Raw genomic sequence first — 22,684 nt, 5'->3', positions numbered from 1 at the left:
TGCTCGGCCACCATTGACCAGACGTTTTCAAATGGTGAGAGACCTGGAGAATGTGCTGGCCAGGGTAGCAGTCGAACATTTTCTGTATCCAGAAAGGCCCGTACAGGACCTGCAACATGTGGTCGTGCATTATCCTGCTGAAATGTATGTTTTCGCAGGGATCGAATGAAGGTTAGAGCCACGGGTCGTAACACATCTGAAATGTAACGTCCAGTGTTCAAAGTGCCGTTAATGCGAACAAGAGGTGACCGAGACGTGTAACCAATGGCACCCCATACCATCACGCCAGGTGGTATGCCAGTATGGCGGTGACGAATACACGCTTCCAATGTGCGTTCACCGCGATGTCGCCAAACACGGATGCGACCATCGTGCTGCTGTAAACAGAACCTGGATTCATCCGAAAAAATGACGTTTTGCCATTCGTGCACCCAGGTTCGTCGTTGAGTACACCATCACAGGCGCTCCTGTCTGTGATACAGCGTCAAGGGTAACCGTAGCCATGATCTCCGAGCTGATAGTCGATACTGCTGCAAACGTCGTCGAACTGTTCGTGCAGATGGTTGTTGTCTTGCAAAAGTCCCCAAATGTTGACTCAGGAATCGAGACGTGGCTGCACGATCCATTACAACCTTGCGGATAAGATTCCTGTCATCTCGACTGCTAGTGATACGAGGCCGTTGTGATCCAGCACGGCGTTCCGTATTACCCTCCTGAACCCACCGATTCCATATTCTGCTAACAGTCATTGGATATGGACCAACGAGAGCAGCAATGTCCCGATACGATAAACCGCAATCGCGATAGGCTACAGTCCGACCTTTATCAAAGTCGGAAACGTGATGGTACCTATTTCTCCTCTTTACACAAGGCATTACAACAACGTTTCACCAGGCAACGCCGGTCAACTGCTGTTTGTGTATGACAAACCGGTTGGAAACTTTCCTCACGTCAGCACGTTGTAGGTGTCGCCACCGGCACCAACCTTGTGTAAATGCTATGAAAAGCTAATCATTTGCACATCACAGCATTTCCTTCCTGTCGGTTAAATTTCGCGTCTGTAGCGCGTCATCTTCGTGGTGTAGCAATTTTAATGGCCAGTAGTGTATTTGACACGGTGCCCCACTGCAGGCTGTTAATGAAGATACGAGCCTATGGAATAAGTTCACAGGTATGTGACTGCCTCGAAGACCTCTTAAGTAATAGAGCCCATTATGTTGTCCTCGACGACGAATGTTCATTACAGACAAGGGTATCGTCAGGGGCGTCCCAGGGAAGTGTGATAGGACCGCTGTTGTTCTCTGTATAAATAAATGATTTGGCGGACAGGGAGGGTGGGGGGCAGTAATCTGCGGTTGTTTGCTGATAATTCTGTGGTGTATGGTAAGATGTAGACGTTGAGTGTCTGTAGGAAGATACAAGAGGACAAAGTTTCTAGCTGATGTGACGAATGACAGCTAGCTCTAAATGTGAAAGAATGTAAGTTAATGCGGATGAGTAGAAAAAACAAACCTGTAATGTTCGGTTAGAGTAGTAGTTTCTATATATCGGCGTCACAATGCAAACTGATATGAAATGAAATGAGCATGTGAGAGCTGCGGTAGGGAAGGCGAATGATCGAATTTGGAATATTGGGAATTTTAGGAAAGAGTGGTTCACCCGGAAAGGAGAGCGCATATACGGCGCTGGTGAGACGTATTCTTAAATACTGCTCGAGTGTCTGAGATCCGTATCAGCTCGGATTGAAGGAACATATCGAAGCATGTCAGAGGCGGGCTGCTAGATTTGTTACCGATAAGTTCGAACAATAAGTAAATGTTATCGAAATGCTTCGGGAACTTAAATGGGTATTCCTGGAGGGAAGGCGACGTTCTTTTCGGGGAACACCACTGAGAAAATTTAGAGAAAAGGCATTTGAAGCAGACGGAAACGATTCTAATGCCACCAATATACACCGCGCGTAAGGACCACGAAGATAAGATTCGAGAAATTAGGGCTCATACGGAGGCAGGGAAACAGTCGTTCTTCCCTCGCTCTATTTGCGAGCGGAACAGAAAAGGAAATGACTAGTAGTGGCACAGGTAATCTCCGCCACGCACCGTACGGTGGTTTGCGCAGTATGTATGTAGATGTATATGTAAAACAAGATTATATGTGCAAACATTTAAGAGATATATTCTTGTAAGATCGGATGTAAATGAAAACTTTTTTCTTCTGTACGTAGGTTAAAATACTCCCCAAGCTTCTATCTTCATTCATTTACAAGATACAGTCTTGTGAAATCGGAAAATTCTTTTTGGAACACCTGGTACTTCAGATTACTTAACATAGATCTAAATTAAACAGTACATTAGTTTACTCTTATATAAGAGAATCAATAAATGAAAAATTATTTATAAATTATAGAGTGCAGCAATAAGTCGACTTACATGCATTGAGAATAAAAAATAGCGCATTGAGATTGGCTAGCTACTAGCCAAAATCTGGATTTTCATAATAAAATCTAAAAAGGACGATGATTGCTGCACTCTGTAATTTATAAGTGACATACAGTCGCCGAGTGCATACACTTTCCGAATGGAAGGTAACCTGATGAAAAATTATTGCTATTTGTTAAGACGATTGTGATAACCATAATATTCTCATTAAGTGAAGTCAGTCACATAGTCAAGAAATTATCGTTGGGCATTAATCTGGCTACCTCCCATTGACACCTTGGCAAACTCATTGTGTTCTGTATGCAATCTCGTTTGTGTGCGGTTGCATTTTCCAACTAACCAACGTCTGCCACTTGTTTTACCTACGACTGAGCACATGTGAACATTCCCTTGCACATCCCTACAAATTGTTACATCTATGTGTTTACATGAGCTGACTAATTCCAATTGTGAGTCATTGATATTGTAATCATTGGATACTCTTTTCCGTGGTTTTCTAAGCGCAGAGGTTTCCAGAGACGAACATTTAATACAATTGACAGTCTTCGTACAAATTTGAAATCTGATCAATATTTGGCTGAATATTTGTGCAACCTTTCTTTATTGTACTTCAGTAGCAATAACTGCCTCAATCGCGAAATGTCTCAGGTTTCTATTAATATTTTGTACCATGTCAATAATACACAACACATACAGCAAAGGTGAAACTTCCCTAATGCAGACCTGAAGTTTTTTCTACGTCTGTCGATTACACTCTATCGAAGTTAACATGCTGCGATTTCCCTACCAGTAAACCCTAGTCCAGGCCCCCTTTTTGCTTCATACCTTAAACGATCGTACTTCCGTTAAAAAGTTTTGGCGATGTACACAGTGAAATATTTTTCCAAAGTCAAGAAATATTGCGCCTACCTGACTGCCGTATCGGTTGGCATGGAGGAGTTAATTTTGACTGAGATACCACACTTGTCGGTTGCGCTACTTGCCTGTATGCGGCCCATGATGCCGCAGCTGTCCATGCGCGAGGCGACGTTGACGGTGTTGCCCCAGATGTCGTACTGCGGCTTCTGGGCGCCCACCACGCCTGCGATCACTGGTCCGTGGTTCAGACCTGCGGCACAACACAGTACGCGTAAACTGCTCAGCTCGGCACGTCTCCAACAACACTATCTCTTCTTATAGTAATGATAAGGAAAGGATTACTGTGCGACATCAGTATGACGCCTGTTGCTGTTTCACTAGATGATAACACTATCATTTAATAAAAAAGCAAGACTAATGTGACCACCCGTCAAAAGCCTGGATAACCACCTATTGCAGCGCGGACGTGCAGGAAGAGCGTCAGTGAGGTTCAGTAACGTACCGACAGGGACATGGAGCCACGTCGACTCCAGTGCTGTGGACAGCTCCGCTAGATTTCACGGTTGTGGATCCATGACACGAACAGCCCGATCGAGGTGGTCCGACGGATTCTCGACAGGGTTTTAATCCGAGGGGTTTGGTGGACAGCGGACTATGTTAAACTCATCCTCACGCTCTTTGAATTACGCAAGCACACTGGGTGCTGTGCAACATGTCGCATTGTCTTCCTGATACCTTCATGCTCATAAATTAAGGATAATTGCAGAACGTCGTGCCACACAACGTGGCACTACACAAAACTGGCGCTAATAGTATAGGCACATAGGGAACACACACACGACACGGATCTGTAAGTCCACGGTATTGGTAAGAAAAAGGTCCCGAAACACATCTGCTACAAAACGCCACTGTTTCCTGCGCATGTACCCCGACATCAATATGGGAAATGATCACCATGCACACGTACACAGGCCGCACAACGGTTTGGCATACTCTGGTTCAGGTGACCGAGCAGCTGCTGGGGTATAGCCTTCCATTCTTGCACCAGTGCCTGTCGGAGCTCCCGAAGTGTCCTAGGGGTTTGAAGACTTGCAGCGATACATCCACCGAGAGGATCCCAAACGTGCTCGATGGGGTTTAGGTCTGGAGAACAGGCAGGCCACTCCATTCGCTTGATATCTTCTGTTTAAAGGTACTCCTCCACGATGGCAGCTCGGTGGAGCCGTGCGTTATCATCCATCAGGAGGAAGGTGGAACCAACTACAGCGCTGAAAAGGCGGACATACTGGTGCAAAATGACTTTCCGACACACCTGACCTGTTACAGTTCCTCTGTCAAAGACATGCAGGGTTGTCCGTGCGCCAATCATAATCCTACCCGACACCATCAAACCACGACCTCCATACAGGACCCTTTCAAGGACATTAAGGGGTTGGTATCTGGTTCCTGGTTCACGCCAGATGAAAACCCGGCGAGAATCACTGTTCAGACTATACCTGGACTTGTCTATGAACGTAACCTGGGACCACTTGTAACGCCGGAAATGCATATCCTCCTATTTCCATCTATTGTACTATAAATTTTTTTCCTTTATTTGTTACCTGAAGATATGACATTTCTGTGTCTTTACATATTGTAATTGTTTTACTATTTATGCATTTATGTCGATGTATATTGGTTTGTTTGTAAATATTATTTGTAGTTCTACGCTGGGTCTGGCCTAGAGAAAACTATTCTTGCGAATGACTACATCGATAGGTCGTATGGAGAACCAAAGTGTGTAGGATCTTTGGCAGTGTTAACTCTGCCGTGTGGAGCGCGGGCAGAGCAGAGAGAGTCTGGCTGGAGTAGGGCGGTGGAGCAGGTGTGTTGTGTGACGCTTCCGCGAGTTGCCGCGCTTTCGGGGTTTGGCAGCATGTAATTGCGCTCGACTTGCTATGATAGTTTCTGGCACGGTGTAGCGGACGGGAAGCATTAGCTGGCGCACATCAAGAGCTTGTTTCGCCTGGTGACCGTGTCGAGAAGGAGGCGCGCCAACATCCAGCTTCTGCAACAGCGACGGCCGACAATGAGTGACTGTCGCCACCTCCCCGATCGACGACTGCAAACCTTCAATCAGCCAGCAAGGAAGACTGGAAGCACGTTAAGTTTTAGAATTGTATGGCAGACCTCAGCTTTTCAAAGTAGTGAATTGTGTCACCAAATTACAGCAACGTAGTATGAACCTTTGTTGCTCATTGTCCCAATTGCCTTACCAAACAGGGTCCCTTCCTTTTCCGCAATGAACCCGAGTGTCGTTGAAATTCAAACGCCAGTATCATTCGATTTCACTGCTTTAATTTCAAAGTTCAGTTTAGGTATTAATAGCTGGCTACAATATTTAGCTTACACAAGCACAAATTAAGAGTGCGAGTTTTGTTACCGTATTTTAGCTTACCTGTGACTGCAGCTCAGCTTGGTACGTACTAAATTTTACTATTGTTAATTGTTCAGAATCATTTAATTCAAGTTCAAAGTTAAATCTCTTATTTCTAAATTGCGTAGATTCAAGTAGCTTTTGAAATGATTGTTGAGGTAGTCCAAGACTAACTGTATCTTCCTGAATTTCGATGTGCTTCAGAAAGAAAGGTCACTATTAACTTTAGTCACTAAATTAACTTTCGATTTTCCGGTTTTATTAATTCTTTCGCTAAATTAAGTCAGAGTGTAGCGAAATTTATTACTTCTGACAAACATTCAGTTTTCACACAGCACGTGTCAACCTTCAGTTGCCACGCTTCTAGTGCTAATTATATGTGCATTAATCTTTCATTTTCAGTTATTATAGTAGTTGTCCATAGGACTGGCGACCGTAATTTTCCCCAAATCTCAAATATCTAATTAACGCCAATTAAATATTAACGTAACGACTGCACATTTACTTTCTTTATTAATTTTACCGTTTTCTCGAAATTAATTTTCACCAATTTCATTTGCATTTTTCCTTTCATTTAGATGAAACCCTTTCCTCCCTCTTTACCGACAAATTAACTTCGGTGACGATTGCTTTTCCCAAATTTCCATTAGGTACACGCGGTTTAATATTTCACTGTCATTGAGGTGGATAAGTGAGGGATGTTACAAACTGTTCCAATGACCATGTACTGTGTTCTTGACACCAGGCCTTTCGGGCTCTCCTGTGACCAGAGGTCAGTGAAATGCACCTTGTAGGTCTCTGGGCGAATAAACCATGTCTGTTCAGTCGTCTGTAGACTGTGTGTTTGGAGAAAACTTTTCCAGTGGCTGCAGTAAGGTCCCGAGCAAGGCTACCTGCAGTATTCCGTGGCCGTCTGCGGGCACTGATGGTGAGATATAGGTCTTCTTGTGGTGTTGTACACTGTGGACGTCCCATACGTAGCGCCTGGATACGTTTCCTGTCTGCTGGAATCGTTGCCATAATCTTGAGATCACACTTTGTGGCACACGGAGGGCCCGTGCTACGACCTACTGTGTTTGACCAGCCTGCAGTTGCCCTAGTGTTCTACCCCTCATAACGTCATCAATATGTGTTCTTTGAGCCATTTTCAATACACAGTCGCCATTAGCAATTTTGCACACTTACTCGCTGCACTGTACTCTGACATGCACCAACACACCTCTCCGTATGTGGACTGATGCCAGCGCCACCGTGCGACGACCGCATGGTCACACCCTGAGGTGATTTAAACCCGCAAACCGCCCACCAGAGCGTTGTTTCACCATGTATCAGCATTATCCTTAATTTATGAGCATGAGTGTGGATGACGTTGTGCTGAGAGAAAATCAGTTTTACGTAGTAGTGGACACGGTCATCTGGAAAGACCACCTGTCGCCTCTCAGTGGACGACAGTTGCAGCGCTGGCGTGCAAATTACAGTCCTTGTCTCCGATGAGCAGCAGTCAATACGGGTCCAGGCCCGTCCTGCAGAGGGTCATACAACAGTAAGACTCGTACACAGTAACGTTTGGTGATTGGTTGTTTAGGTGACACTGTTGATAGCCCCTTGGTTCACCTGGGCAGTCAGTTTTTCAACAGTTGGACGTCTATTCGCCCTTACAAATCTCCGCATCCATCGTTCGCTCCTGTCACCTATGGCCTGTGCTGCACCCCAGTTGCCTTGTCACCAGTTTGGCTAGCGCCATTTTGCCATGCACAGTGTACTTTAACCACGCGAACCGCGAACGCTTTACAGACTTAGCCGTTTGAGAAATGCACCCATCCTTGACCTGAAAGCCAATGATTGTGCCCTTTTGGACGTCAGGTAAATAGATCCGTTTCTGCACTACGACAACGACTGCACTGTGGTCCGCGTCCTCCCGATAGGCTTTATATATATATATATATATATATATATATATATATATATATATATATATATATATATATATATCCTCCACTGCTAGTGCTGCCACTTCCCGTCTGTGAGTGGTTACTGCACGTTGATGTCGAGTTACGCGATGGTCACATTAATGTGCCTAGAGTGTGTATGACTTTCTTACACTAGCAATATTATCGTTATACATAACTGTATGTGCGCGTATGTCTCGGTGGCTGAGTGCATGAGTGCCAGAATAGAAATCCAGATGTCACCTGTGGCACAGATTTGTTAACGTGAGAAATGCCAAGACGCGAGGTGGTTGATGACTACATCAAAGAGTAAGCCCCACCAGTAATTTGCATTTCTAAGGTAGAAAGTAGCCAAGAACATACCACTTCCTACAGCCGCAGAGTTAGTGTAGCATTGCGCTGTTCAAACAAACCTGCGGGTTAATCACAATGGTCCGAACGTGAACGGCAGAAAATTCGACAAAGTGTCATAACAGAAATACGAACATGTGGTACATAAAATCTGCTTTCCTGATTATTACTAGAGACTTACATACCTGTTGAAAAATTTATCTACTACAGAAATGCACGAGATAAGCGGCCAATGAAATTACTTTGCTACTATAATGGACCAATGATGATGTCGGAGAAAGTAAAATCTTTAACTTAACTAGCAGTTATAGGAATCGAATAACGTAACATTGTAAGGTGCTGTTGGGAATATATTTTAGTAAGTGACTGGTTTCGATCAAAGACCATTTTTCGGCAAAGATTAGGTTAACAGCTAGAGTTACCTCGGAATAAAACGGCGTCCTGGACGCTGTATTCTCCTTACAATGTTTCTACTTTAGATCAGTCCACACGATTAATACAGGATATTTTACGGTTGTTGCTGTTCATAGTGATTTATCTCCAACAGCCTAATTGGACGTTAATGGCCCTGTCCTCGTATTAATACACAGTTTGTGATATTTAATTACGTTCTGGGTCAACTGAAAGCGGCTGCACCAATCGCCAGTCATCTGCCATTTAGCTACGGTCCGCTGCAGGCAACAACGTCTTTCTCTAACACTACGGCGGGATTTCAGTGAGTAATGCAACACTTTTTTTCAGTATTCCTATACACCATATTATTCTCACTCTTTTGGGCTACAAAAACTTATTTTTCGACAAAATCTCCGGTCAATGCGACGGCGTCATGCCACCTTACTGGGTTACTCAGTGTGGAGGGGGGGGGGGGGGGGAGCTGTATGCCCGCACAGTACCATTCTCCTTGCTGCATCAGTAACCTCCCATCATCCACATATTGCTTCCCACGGAGGGAATCCTTCACTGGGCCAAACAGATGGAAATCGGAAGGAGCGGGAGATCAGCGGGCACGCACCTTTGAGTACCCCAGCTGGTGGATGAATGTGCCAACACTACTAACAGAGACGTCCAGTTTTGAACGAGGTATTTGATTTTTATCCATCCTACACCTCGAATGAGAGTGTCCACACGTTCCAGCGTGGTAGAAGTCACAGCACGCGGGGGATCTTGACAGACGCCTCGCCCGAAGACTCACCATGCTTTTGTTCACTGTCAGGTTTCCGTAGGCATTCTACGTGCACCTATAGATATCTGCGATGCTCTGAGTTTCCACCAAAAGAACTCAATGGTAGCTATCTGCTTGGAACGCACCTCCATCACAGACGCCATTTTGAAGGCTAACTACAGCGTCGCCACCCATCGGAACTTCATGAATCTATAGTGTCTGAACCGGGAATATTCCACAATGTCCCACAGTAAATTCCGCATTTTTTCAAATCAAACTGGCAGTGAAAAAAAGGTGTTGCATTAATTACTGAACGCCCTTTGTATTTTGAATATGACGCCTGATGGGGAAAAAAAGGCATTAGACTAGGGAGATGTGGCGACTCACCTATTCTGAGTTTGAACCTCTGGAAGGACTCCCTGTTGATCTGGTCGAGAATGGTCATCAGCTGTACGGCGAACTCAACCAGGATGACCACATTGTGCTCTTGCTGGCGGCAAGCGTCCTGCAACAGATGCGTAGGTCGGTACCTCGATGGTGCTGTGTTTAGCACACTGACTGAGCCCGGCAACTGGCTCACACGTGGACGACGTGATGCCTACTGCACTACTCTGAATTAGGACCACATTGTCTGATGAGATGTCAGCTTATTTAGGCCAAAGATTAAAATCATGAAACTACTAACAATTAAGAAAACTACACTGTTCTGTAAAACTTGAGGACAGGGTAGATCAAGTAACATAACATGTCAACTTATTGGTGGAACGTGTGTAAGCGCTGGTGCATGTTGCCAGAGGTCTTCCTGTCATGTACGGGAAGCCAGACAACATATAGCGTGAGGCTAGCGTGATTATAGTGTTAAATGGGGCTGCCTCCGCAACACGAGTCAATTGAAGGAACTGGAAAAGACAGAGTGTGTCAGTCAGTTCTTAATTACAACATGGCCGGGTGATAACACCTGTACGACTTCAAAAGCGAAAGAGTCGTCGGGAAACTGTAAGAAGGACCAGCTGGGACGAGCAGCCAAGGACTTTGCTATTACTCACAGCATTCCAGAATGAGATTTTCACTCTGCAGCGGAGTGTGTGCTGATATGAAACTTCCTGGCAGATTAAAGCTGTGTGCCTGACCGAGACTCGAACTCGGGACCTTTGCCTTTCGCGGGCAAGTGCTCTACCATCTGAGCTACCCAAGCACGACTCGCGCCCCTGCGAAGGTCTGCAGGGGAGCTTCTGTAAAGTCTGGAAGGTAGGAGACGAGGTAATGACAGAAGTAAAGCTGTGAGGACGGGGCGTGAGTCGTGCTTGGGTAGCTCAGATGGTAGAGCACTTGCCCGCGAAAGGCAAAGGTCCCGAGTTCTAGTCTCGGTCCGGCACACAGTTTTAATCTGCCAGGAAGTTTCACTCACAACATTGTTTGACGTCCATCGCGAGCGTTCCAGAGCTCAGGCACTAGCAAGGTATGCCATCCCATGCTCCACAGTGGCTCGGCGACTGCATGGGGGTGGTGTCTTTGCCTGACGACCAGTACTTTTTGTTCCATTGACAACCACACATCGGCGTCACCGTTAGGGATGGTGCCAAGAGCAAAGTGACTGGCCCAACGAGGAGTAGCGTAGCGTGCTCTTTTCGGCTGAAAGAAGATTCGGTTTGAGTAGTGATTCTCGAGTACCCTCATGTTGCCATGTTTCCACTAGGCTGCAGAAGTTTCACTGGAAGTCCTTACACATTCTCCATACGGTCCCGATCCTTCCCCATGTCACTTGCATATTTTTGGAGCCCTGAAGAAATTCGTGGCTGTCGATTTGTTTCAGAGGAAGACGTGCACGTCTGGGGGCAATCATGGTTCCGTAGTGAACTGCAAATATTTTTCCATGAAGGCATTGACCATCTTGTCTCACACTGGAATAGATGTATTAACAGTTACGGCGACTGCTTTTGAAGTAACTGACAGTTTACGTCCTTTTCCGTCTCTCTCGTTTACATTTGACTGTCCATTGTACATCGCAGTGACAAATCATGCAAAAGTTACTTTCGTCCTTACGTTTTGCATAGCATCGTAATTAACCACAGAATGAAGGAGACTGAATTGATTATCAACCGTCATTATGTCAAAGACTGTCATTTACATGGTGGAAGTAGGTCTAATAGTAATTGGGATACGATAAAGAATGGATTGTCTTTGGCTGTGCCTCGATATGGTAAGAGGAACAACACCACACTTTTATCGAGATTACGAAAATATAAAACTGAAGTTGCCAAAAAGTCCATTTCGAGTCGTTTCGCCATCTCTCGTCCTAAGGAACCTTCAATGGGAGACGAGTGAAGACATTGATATATTACGCAAAAATCTTAGCTACTTTATGATGCTATTTAGGAATTCATGAAAATAACTATAACGAGCATTTTATTGATTGACTTTATTCGAATGTGTCCCTCAAGTTACAGTAGAAGTGGTGGAATCGCGTCCACGTACGAGCGATCGATGCGGTTCGAAGACAGTTCGCACAGTTCCGGGAAGAAAAAGGTTCTCACTTTATTTGAATGTTCTTGAAATTTATATTATTATCCTCCAGACAGTGCTATTATTGCAGCCCATCTGAATGATATCCTGGGAAATGTCATTACTGACAGTCCTGCGGTTTTTTTTATTTTTCGTAATGCTGTACTCCATTTACGTAGATTGAAATGAATTGACGCTGAGTTACGATATTTGTGATACAAGGACTCAGATAACTCCTGCGATATTTACGCTCACTTCTCTCTACGACAGAAGAGAACTACCACTTTTTCATCTTTAAAGAACAGTAAGTATTGAAAAGAAAGATTATTTCAATACCATACGGAAGTTAGAAAAGATAAATAAATTACAAGTTGAATTACAAATTAATGAGAGCTAAAATAAAACAGTAACACTCCAAAGGAACAATATATTAGACACTAAAATTCAGAAAATTGAATCAACCATGCAGGAGAAAAAAATAAATCCGTAAATCAGCTTTCAACTTCCAGACCACAAAAGATATTGTAGTGGAAAGAAAACTGTATTATTCAAATAATGTACTGCTACATTAGACACTATCATGCCAGTTGAGTGTAACAGAAACAAGAAACAACGCAGACCATCTACGCCAGCAAATAATAGAGCTACACTTTACAGCGGAAAATAAACTGCAGTTTAACGAGAAGGAAGCAGCGAAATAATGAAAATGAAGCAACAAAAAGAAGTGAGCAGAAGCAGTAAGCTGCAACAGTCAACAGGCCACGTACATGTGGAATGTTGCCATAGTAACATCGGGCTTTCAGTCTGTTTCGCGCAACTAATAATTTACTCAGAAGACTGATGGGTCTGCACAATATATGGAGGAGTGATATAGTAATTAAGAGCTTCTACATCTACATGGTTATTCCGCAACACGAACTTTAGCGCTTGACGGTTGGTGCAATACACCATTTTCATATCGTATCTCTGTCGTCGCACCCTAGAATATCTCGTGAGGAAGAAGAAAACCTAAATATGTCCGTGAGAACCCTAAATTCTCTAATTTTATAGCGAGAGTCAATCTTCACTGTGTAGTTGGGAGGGGTAGGGCAACAAAATGATTTCGTGATTCAAGGAGATCGTTCACTGAAATTTTGAGAAAAGATTTAGCCGAAGTGGAACACTTCCTTCTTTCAGTGGTTAAAGTCATAATTTGCTTGTCACATCCATGAAATGCTCTCCCGCCTTTAGCTATAACACAAAACGAACGCGCTCGTCTTTGAACTTTCGCAACGTTCTGTCAATTCTATCTTATAAGGATCCTATACTCCACAGCACTGCTGTAGAGGAAGACGTAATAACTTAGTGTAAGTAGCTTCTTGAGTGGCTCTGTCGCACGTCCTAAGTGATCTGTTTGGTTCGTCTGTTCTGCAGGACTTTCTATACGATCGTTTCTGTTTAATTTGGTTCCGGTTGTAATTCCTGGAGGTGTAGTGCTGGACTACACCCAGACTAGGTCAAACGTCGAAATACTGTCCAGAAAATATCATCACCAATCTGTCTGGAAAATATGTGCTGGGGAAAACCTGAGAAATCGTATCTGCTTGTCTGTCAGAAATATTTCTTCTAGACAAAGTGCGCCTAAGGCTTTTTCATATACGACACATAATACTGGTTGCGCTCTCTTGCATTCGCTGCTCTTAAATCAATTGGAGTGTTAATATGAACTCCGAATGGTACTGCAGAATTAATATTTACTACATTATTAGTTATCTGGTGCATTGAACGCTGTGAATGACATTAAATGAGAATAAGTATTGGTACTACTGGCTTAAAAGCATACAACATGTACGCTAAAACTTCAGAGAGGGTTACAATGAACGACAGATGATTTGAGATGCGGCAGAAAGTTGCGATGTAGAAGGTAACGTAGCCCATTGCGCAGCTGTATAACGACTGGACATTTACTTAGTGAATTGTGACTGGTTCAAAAGTTGATCATTTACATAATTTTTATTTCATGTTTTGAGAAGTTAGTAAACAAAGTAGAAAGAGGAAAATATGGCGGTGACATTGCTGGACATTGCATGCCATTCTGTTAATGTTAAAATGTAGATATATTTAGGCCCTTCTGGAAAAAATGGAATTCCTTATAAGAGAACTCGGTGGCTCATTTAACTAATCTACATGTGTGTTGTTAAATAAACAGCAAGTTGTAGTTGGATTTAAATGTCAAGAACAGTCTGGAACCGCGCGAACGCTACGGTCGCAGGTTCGAATCCTGCCTCGGGCATGGATGTGTGTGATGTCCTTAGGTTTACGTAGTTCTAAGTTCTAGGGGACTGATGATCTCAGAAGTTAAGTCCCATAGTGCTCAGAGCCAGCCATAAATGTCAAGAGTAGTGGGTTTTCTAGTAAAGTGGAATTCCTATTCTAGATCATATTTAGTGCAAAAGCACCGTGATTTTCAAACTCTTGCACTTAGCATTTCCACCAGACTACAACTGTTATTTCTTTCGTAATACGGAATGAGACAGATAAACATTACGAATTATACTTTTCAAATACAACATAAGGAAAAAAATTAGAGGTCACAATCTAGAAGACGGTGGATTCGGTGTATAACGAGAATAAAGATGCACTAGAGCACGCGATTTATTGGCGATTGAAATGGTCTTGCGATAACATTTAAGTATTACGAAAAAATACAGTTTAACTGGCGTTTATCTTAGTTGCTACTATAAATTATGTAAACTGCCGTGTTTTACATTAAAATCTATACTACGCGAGCGATCTTCTCCATGCTGTGGAGAGATCTTCTTGTAGGAGATCCTCCATGCTGTTCCACACGCACGATTGGCGCGCTGGAAGAAGGACTGTCTGTAAGCCTCCGTTTGAAATCGTATTTCTCTGATACGACCAGTGCAGTGCCAGAGACTGTGCCGATGTGTGCGTTTCTAGCGACGCCCATTTGCACTTGTAGAAAACCGTCTCCGGAAATTTGACATCAGGATGTCGAACGTCTATCAATACAGAGCCGGTTAAGACGCAGACACAGCAATAATTACAATAGCCAGTTGTTCCTGCTTAACTTTGCGGTTATCGACTGAAGCTCCAGTTTTCTTGTGTTTTACTGCGGGAAGAGTTTTGAGATTATTTTATATACGAATCGTGTTTCTCTTCTCAGAACCGTCTCTATAGCATGGGTTATTTGAACTCTGAAATTATGTCGGGACGAAGAGTACTCAAAGGTTTGGTGGAGGAAATTTTTGTACACGAACGACAACGTTGATGAATTACACGTCCGTAACACTCTTACGACAAATCAACATAATGGAGATGTTACTAAACAAATAAATGTAGGTGGCTCTTTCACCTTAAATCACTTCAAATCGATTTTTCATAGTTGTGGCTATTGGCATCCCTCATTGAATCTCTTTGCGGGCAATGAACTGCCTCTCCGCAGGAAATCTTTCGGGACCAAATGTCTGCCATGTTTACTGGCCATGACGCTATCATAAGGTTGAACCCTGCTACATTACGACTTTCCACTGGAAAACTTCAGTCCTCGTTTTGAAGAAGCCAGGATACGTTATTGTTTTGATGTGATTCGTCTACAGTGCGGAAAAAAGAAATGATAACTTTTTCAAAACTTCGTAATTGTCTTCCATTGCGCTGCAATAGCTGCGCCACAACTTTGGCCACCCATGAGATTCAGGTGTCCAACTGGTTGCTGTCTTGAAGGTGTGTAGATGTGGATAAAGCTGTAGCAACAATAATGTCATCTTATGGTGGCTCAGTAATAGTGAGAAAGCGTGGCTCCCCGCGACGTCACGATCGGTCTAAGAGACGTTTGAAACAGCTTGTCGACAAGTGCGAAACAAAGGCCACAGCTCAAAGGCTCATGTGATGTGTAAGGTGTGTTAATGACGTCACACTGGCACCATATTTCCGTGATTCTGCTCAACGCTACCGTTGACGTGGCACACGACGACAGGGTCGTCACACCCTCCCTTACCCATATTTCACCTCTTCTTTTGCCGCTTCGGCGATGGAGGTCAGAAATGCGACACTCGACGTTGAAATCACGCAGTTTTCTTAAGGGTGGCATAGGAAAACATCTTAGACAGACCGCCGCTCAGAATCGACTGGAAACGACCTTCGAGGGTGGTACAAATGGCGTCAATGGAACAACCGCTCTCCTTGGAGCGTTGATTCCCACACAATACGCCATCGGAAAAGACAGTTTGCAGTGCGTTCTTGACCATGTTCGACAATGCTCACTGGACGTTTCAAATCTAGTCTGTGGACATCGTGAGGCTTAAACCCCGCTGAACTTGATCTGACCCTTTTGGAGTGTAGTGCAACCGCAATGTTTGCTCTGGTATGCAGGGTAGAACCACTGGCGACTGTTCAAAACACTTCCATTCCCTGCCTACGCTTTTGTGGCACATCTTGCATGATTCGACATCTCCTATCCTCCTTTATTACCAACGTTTTTTGACTGCAGTCTTACACGTGATCGAATAGCTATTGGCTGCTGACTTCTGTCCCTCACGCATAAAAATTTAATACGAATGGAGCATATAAAACCTCTACATAAATCCACAGATATCATCTGAAACTCCGTATCTATCCAGATACCTTTAAGGGGGGTAGGACTTCAAACGGGCCGACTTGGATCTGGAGAGGCACCACAGGACATTTTAATTTCCACTGTCTATACCTTTACAAGCAAATTCATAAAACTTTGTCAGCATGACCAGGAAGGATTCAGGATTCACACTCGTAGCAGTGGAAGTTCAAAAACATAACAAAATAATTTTTTTTACATGTGAAGTTTCATCATTTTTTCACATACTATTGGCTGCATTTGTTGCTGTAGGTACACTTTTCTTCATAATAAGAGAGGCTGTTCGATACACAGCATACAAACCATACTTACACGTGTCTGAAACTCTAGAATCTATTTAATTTATGAAAAAAATGAATGAATGTTATGTTTAGAAAAAAATCAAATTTTGTAGTTAATTATCTCAATTTTTACCACAGTTTTTAATAGATTTGGAAAATTCTAGAGTTTCATACACCTGTAAGTATGGTTTGTATGCTGTGCAAAATTCATAAAGAATCTCTCTTACTTGTGAAGAAAAATGTACCTATAGCAACAAATGCAGCCAACAGTAAGTGAAAAATGATGAAATTTCATATCTAAAAAAATTTATTTTGTTATGTTTTTGCATTTCCACTGCTATGAGTGTGAATTCTGAATCCTTCCCGGTCATGCTGACAAAGTTTTATGAATTTATTTGTAAAAGTATAGACAGTTTAAATTAAAACGTCCTGTGGTGCCTCTCCTGCTCCAAGTCGGCCCGTTTGACGTCCTACCCCCCTTAAGAAGGGGCTCTTCTCTTTGCAATAGAGAGATGAACTAGCGCTGTGGCCTACTGTAGAATTACAAGAATCTTGCACGGCTTTGACAAGCGGACGATTCGAATTCATCGGGAAATACTGTCCCGGCTAATGGTTTTCCCTTGGCTCTGATAACACGCCTCGATTTCCGCAACTCTGAACGATGGGCAATTAATTCCGATTTTTCAAAACTTCGCGTTCCGTTGCGCCCAGTAAGCGAACAAGGACGGCCGCCTAACGCGAGTTTCGCTGCGAGGCATTTTTCGGTCGAACGCAGATGTAAAGTGAGGCGTTCAGATTCCGCGGCTGGGATTATTGGCACGCACTGCGGGCTCTCGCTTTGAGTTTCGCCGGTTTAATTTCCGGCTCAGCGGTGACGTCACAGGGCAGCAAGCAGTAGCAGTAGCAGCAGCGGCAGCAGCGGCAGCAGCGGAGGCGGCATCGGCGGCTGCGACGACGAAAGCGGCAAAGCGTTGCGCGAAGCGAAGCGGGCACCCGGCCTGCGGCGCGGTGTCGGCGCGAGCTGTGATTAAGGCGCTGGTGAGAGGAGGCGGCAGCACACACGCAGAAACAGCTGCGACTACGGGCACGGCAACTGGCGTGCCTCCACACTTACTTTGGCTTCGTCCTGCAATGTGGGCGCGGCGGGGCGAAGGCGCAGCGCCGGAACACAGAATCTCATTAGCGTTAGTGTCGATGACACACACACACACACACACACACACACACAGACATACACAGACAAGCACATGGGTGATCCAGCAACTAAAGCTCCTTTAGCTTCAATAAATTCAAGAACTTATTTTGACAGCGAAAACACTTCACATACGAAACTGAAACTCATTTAACTTCTCTGTAGGAGCATTCCTTCTGTTTGAGCGTATGTCTTATCTCTCCAAGAGCTTTAGAGGTAACATTGTGTAGGCGACTCCTGCTAGTCCCTCAAGTTTTTTCAGAGCATTCTCCACCTCGGCATCACTTCATAACCATTTTCTACCCCGCATCTCACTGACCTTCGTGAGAAAACGAAAATCTCTAGAAACATCTTGCAAATTGGAAAGAGGAGGCTCAAAACTTCCCCACTGAAATTAGCAGCGAGCCCTCCGGTTGCAGCAGTAATGTCAGGGCGGGAATTTTCGTGAGAATGCAAAATACCGATAGAAAGAATTTCGCGACTATGATTTTGGAATCTTCGCCGTGATTCTCTTGGTGTGCCACAATACCGATCGTAATGTCTTTTCATGTTAAATCAGTTAGGAAAAAACACTCAGAATAGAGACAGATAGATAGATGGATATATATAGTGAGAGAGACAGACAGAACACGAGTTATTTTGACATTTTTCGCATTTTTACTGGTTTTTCGATGATAATCGGATGATTACATTTTAGTACGATGAAGTGAGTCACACACTCCTCACCACCAGTAAAAATTTGATCAAGTAAAACATTTCCATTTCCGTGATACTGTTTCGAAAATGTAAGTGTTGCAGCTACACTACTGACCATTAAAATTGCTATACCAAGAAGATGTGGAGATGGTAAACGGGTATTCATTGGACAAATATATTTTACTAGAACACACATGTGATTACATTTACACGCAATTTGGGTGCATAGATCCTAAGAAATCGGTACCCAGAACAATCACCTCTGGCCGTAATTACGGCCTTGATACGCCTGGGCATTGAGTCAAACAGAACTTGGATGGCGTGTACAAGTACAGTTGCCCAAGCAGCTTCAACACGATACCACAGTTCATCAAGAGTAGTGACTGGCTTATAGTGACGAACCAGTTGCTAGGCCACCATTGACCAGACGTCTTCAGTTGGTGAGAGATCTGGAGAATGCGCTGGCCAGGGCAGCAGTCGAACATTTCCTATATCCAGAAAGGCCCGTACAGGACCTGCAACATGCGGTCGTGCCATATCCTGCTGAAATGTAGGGTTTCGCAGGGATCGAATAAAGGGTCGAGCCACGGGTCGTAAGACATGTGAAATGTAACGCCCACTGTTCAAAGTGCCGTCAATGCGAAGAAGAGGTGACCGAGACGTGTAACCAATGGCACCCCATAACATCACGCCGGGTGATACGCCAGTATGGCGATGACGAATACACGCTTCCAATGTGCGTTCACCGCGATGTCGCCAAACACGGATGCGACCATTATGATGCTGTAAACAGAACCTGGATTCATCCTAAAAATGACGTTTTGCCATTCGTGCACCCAGGTTCGTCGTTGAGTAGACCATCGCAGGCGCTCCTGTCTGTGATGCAGCGTCAAGGATAACCGCAGCCATGGTCTCCCACTGATAGTCCGTGCTGCTGCAAACGTCGTCGAACTGTTCGTGCAGATGGTTGTTGTCTTGCATACGTCCCCATCTGTTGACTCAGGGATCGAGACGTGGCTGCACGATCCGTTACAGCCATGCGCATGCGGATAAGACGCCTGTCATCTCGACTGCTAGTGATACTAGGCCGTTTGGACCCATCACGGCGTTCCGTATTACCCTCCTGAACCCACCGATTCCATATTCTGCTAACAGTCATTGGATCTCGACCTACGCGAGCATCAATGTCGCGATACGATAAACCGCAATCGCTCTGGGCTACAATACGACCTTTATCAATGTTGGAAACGTGATGGTACGCCTTTCTCCTCCTTAAACGAGGCATCAGAAAAACGTTTCACCAGGCAACGCCGGTCAATTGCTGTTTGTGTATGAGAAATCGGTTGGAAACTTTCCTCACGTCAGCACGTTGTAGGTGTCGCCACCGGCGCCAACCTTGTGTGAATGCTCTGAAAAGCTAATCATTTGCATATCACAGCATCTTCTTCCTGTCGATTAAATTTCGCGTCTGTAGCACGTCATCTTAGTGGTGTAGCAATTTTAATGGCCAGTAGTGTGTTTCCCGTTTTGTCAGAGCCGTTCCGTCGTCGGGAAATATATTGTGTGCGAATTTTGCCATAGTCAAGATGTTCGCAGAAAGTTTTGTCGAGCAAATAAGGAGAAATATTTGGAGTTTTTCAAATCATCTGTGGTATGTGATGGATGTTTGGATCGAGTTTCGTTACGCATGTCTGTCCGTCCATTGGTGAACATTTCACATCTCTTCACTATCATATAACGATACTCTTCGTTTAGCTGGTGGCAGATTTCCGCAGAGGCGGTCTCTGCGGCCGAGCGGTTGTAGAAGCTTCAATCCGGAAGGGCGCTGCTGCTACGGTCGCAGATTCTAATCCTGCCTCGGGCGTGGATGTGTGTGATGTCGTTAGGTTAGTTAGGTTTAAGTAGTTCTAAGTCTAGGAAACTGATGACTTCACACGTTAAGTCTCACAGTGCTTAGGGCCATTTGAACCATTTTAGCAGACTGAGACCATTCAAAAGACGAAAAACAGCTATGACCTTACGGTCTTCTGACTTTCTCATCAGATAGTTTATTGTAAACTATCACAGAGTGCATAACAGCGACTTGTTTCCACTGGCACTAACACAAAACCGAGACAAGAGGTCTAGGAAACGCACGACTTGGGTAGAAGCCTGATACGAGTCTGCGCAGCAGGAACGCCTTATAGACCTTTACTTCCTGGATTACCCTCGTCCAGCACACACACGCACACTGAAGAAGTGGTCGACATCAGCAGCAGACTCTGTCTGTACGGACAAAATTTCCTCGAAGATGTAAACCATCTAGTTATAAGACTAATTACTTTGAAGAAATCTTGCAACATATAACTCAGTAAGCTAGAATTTACTCCCCTCTGCAACTATGATCTAATTTGAATTGTTGTGTTTCATGCTTAATGAATGAACTGTATGTAGAATGTTGAGAAGTATCCAGCTACTGCAAACTGGGATGTCTTTAGATCAGGCGCTAAATTAGAATCATCAATATGCACAATAGGCACGGATGACATGGATTAGCAAGTTGTTTTTACAATTTTATATTTTTTACGAAAAGTAAGTTGCTCTTACTTTTAAATTCATCCTTATTGTATTATTCTTGACAACCCTATTCAATCAAACAATTGTAAATAGCCACTTAAAAAAATTAATTTTGCGGACATCAATTCAAGATGTAAAATATTAATTTATGCTTGAACCTTTTCTTCTGCCAAAGAAAGTACTGGTCAGAATGACTTTAGGCACAATATTGATTACGCAGACAGTGCTGGCTTCAAATAGAACTTTGTGGCGTAATGTCCAATATCCGAGTAACTCCACAAAATGTGAACCTGAGGGTATTCAACCATGGATAATGTGGTGACAAAAAACATTTTGAAGGGCCATCTCTAGCAATGCGTAGACATCATCCGTCTCTTAGTAAAAATGAGGTGTCTAGTATCAAAACCGGCCAAGTCATGAAATTTTCGAAAATGAGCTCATGTTATCAATTTAAATTATAAATATATTACTATCAGATAAAACACGAATGTGCTTCAAAATCGAACATTTCTTCGTGTAAGACAGCACTGTATTCTAGGTTGTGTGGCCAGGTGTTACAGGCATTGAATTTATAAAGTGCTGTCAAGCAACGAGCAAAAGTCTTCATATCACAGCATTTTTATTTAGGACCGAATCTTGTGTTGTTAGATTACGCAACAATGTGATCATATCTGTAGGCATAATAATTCCTTATGTTATATATTCTTTGAAGTCCTGATATTTCATTTCTATATTGACAACATCAACCTGTTTCACAAATTTCCGTACTGACGGTGTTCTTTTGTCATTATCGTGTATTGTTTAGTGTACATTGCGTCTGTGTTTCACGTGAAATTTCTGATATTCTAACGCAAGTGAGAGCAAAAGTGCAGACTTAAAACAACAATATTACTCAGTTTATGTGGACTGATTCTAATAACATATCTGATTATTTGCAAATCATTTTCTTTTTGTTGTGTTCAAGATATGAGCGAACTACAAGCTTTTAGGGAGAGAAACCCTATTTTGTAAGGTACTCAGTTTTCGGTTCAAATGGCTCTAAGCACTATGGGACTCAACTGCTGTGGTCGTAAGTCCCCTAGAACTTAGAACTACTTAAACCTAACTAACCTAAGACATCACACACATCCATGCCCGAGGCAGGATTCGAACCTGCGACCGTAGCGGTCGTGCGGTTCCAGTCAGTTTTCGGACGTCCTCCTTGATATGACATTGCCGTATTTACGATAAAATGCATTTTTTTACCTATAAAGAAAAGCAATTGCAATGTTTCTATGTTTTCTTGTAATTGCTTTATTTAAAAGATTTTTTTGGAACTTAAAAAAAAGATACAGTTTTATAAAACCAGAATAAAATTACATAAAATTGCAACAAATATGACCAGGTCAAAACTGAAATTAACTAAAGACTGGGTTCATTATGAATCAGATTTCACATAAAGTAGAACTTAAATATTAAACCACTAAGGATGTAACTATGAAGGAATGGTTCCGAGTTCGAGTCTCGGTCCGGCACACAGTTTTAATCTGCCAGGAAGTTTCATGAAAGAATAACGTTTGTTGCCATCCTTGTTTTGTAACTAGAGGTTTTTTGTCCATATTGTAAAACATGCCTTCAATGACATGGCTGATTTTGATACTACGTGCCTCATTTATACAAAGAGAGCATGTA

General features: G+C 43.5%; 1 protein-coding gene across 1 annotated transcript in view; it reads right to left on the bottom strand.

The window, feature by feature from the left end:
• The window catches only part of LOC124789372 (adenylate cyclase type 2), a 278,181-nt gene that overhangs the window by 7,674 nt on the left and 247,823 nt on the right, over positions 1-22,684 (bottom strand). The window contains exons 16-18 of the mRNA XM_047256703.1: positions 17,684-17,695; positions 9,562-9,679; positions 3,422-3,546 (exon numbers count right to left, since the gene is read on the bottom strand). Of these exons, the coding sequence (XP_047112659.1) occupies positions 3,422-3,546; positions 9,562-9,679; positions 17,684-17,695 (255 nt within the window). The remainder of the gene's footprint in view (positions 1-3,421; positions 3,547-9,561; positions 9,680-17,683; positions 17,696-22,684) is intronic.

Source organism: Schistocerca piceifrons, chromosome 3 (genome assembly GCF_021461385.2).
Source record: "Schistocerca piceifrons isolate TAMUIC-IGC-003096 chromosome 3, iqSchPice1.1, whole genome shotgun sequence".
Classification (NCBI taxonomy): domain Eukaryota; kingdom Metazoa; phylum Arthropoda; class Insecta; order Orthoptera; family Acrididae; genus Schistocerca; species Schistocerca piceifrons.
This window is presented reverse-complemented; position numbering and strand designations above follow the sequence as displayed.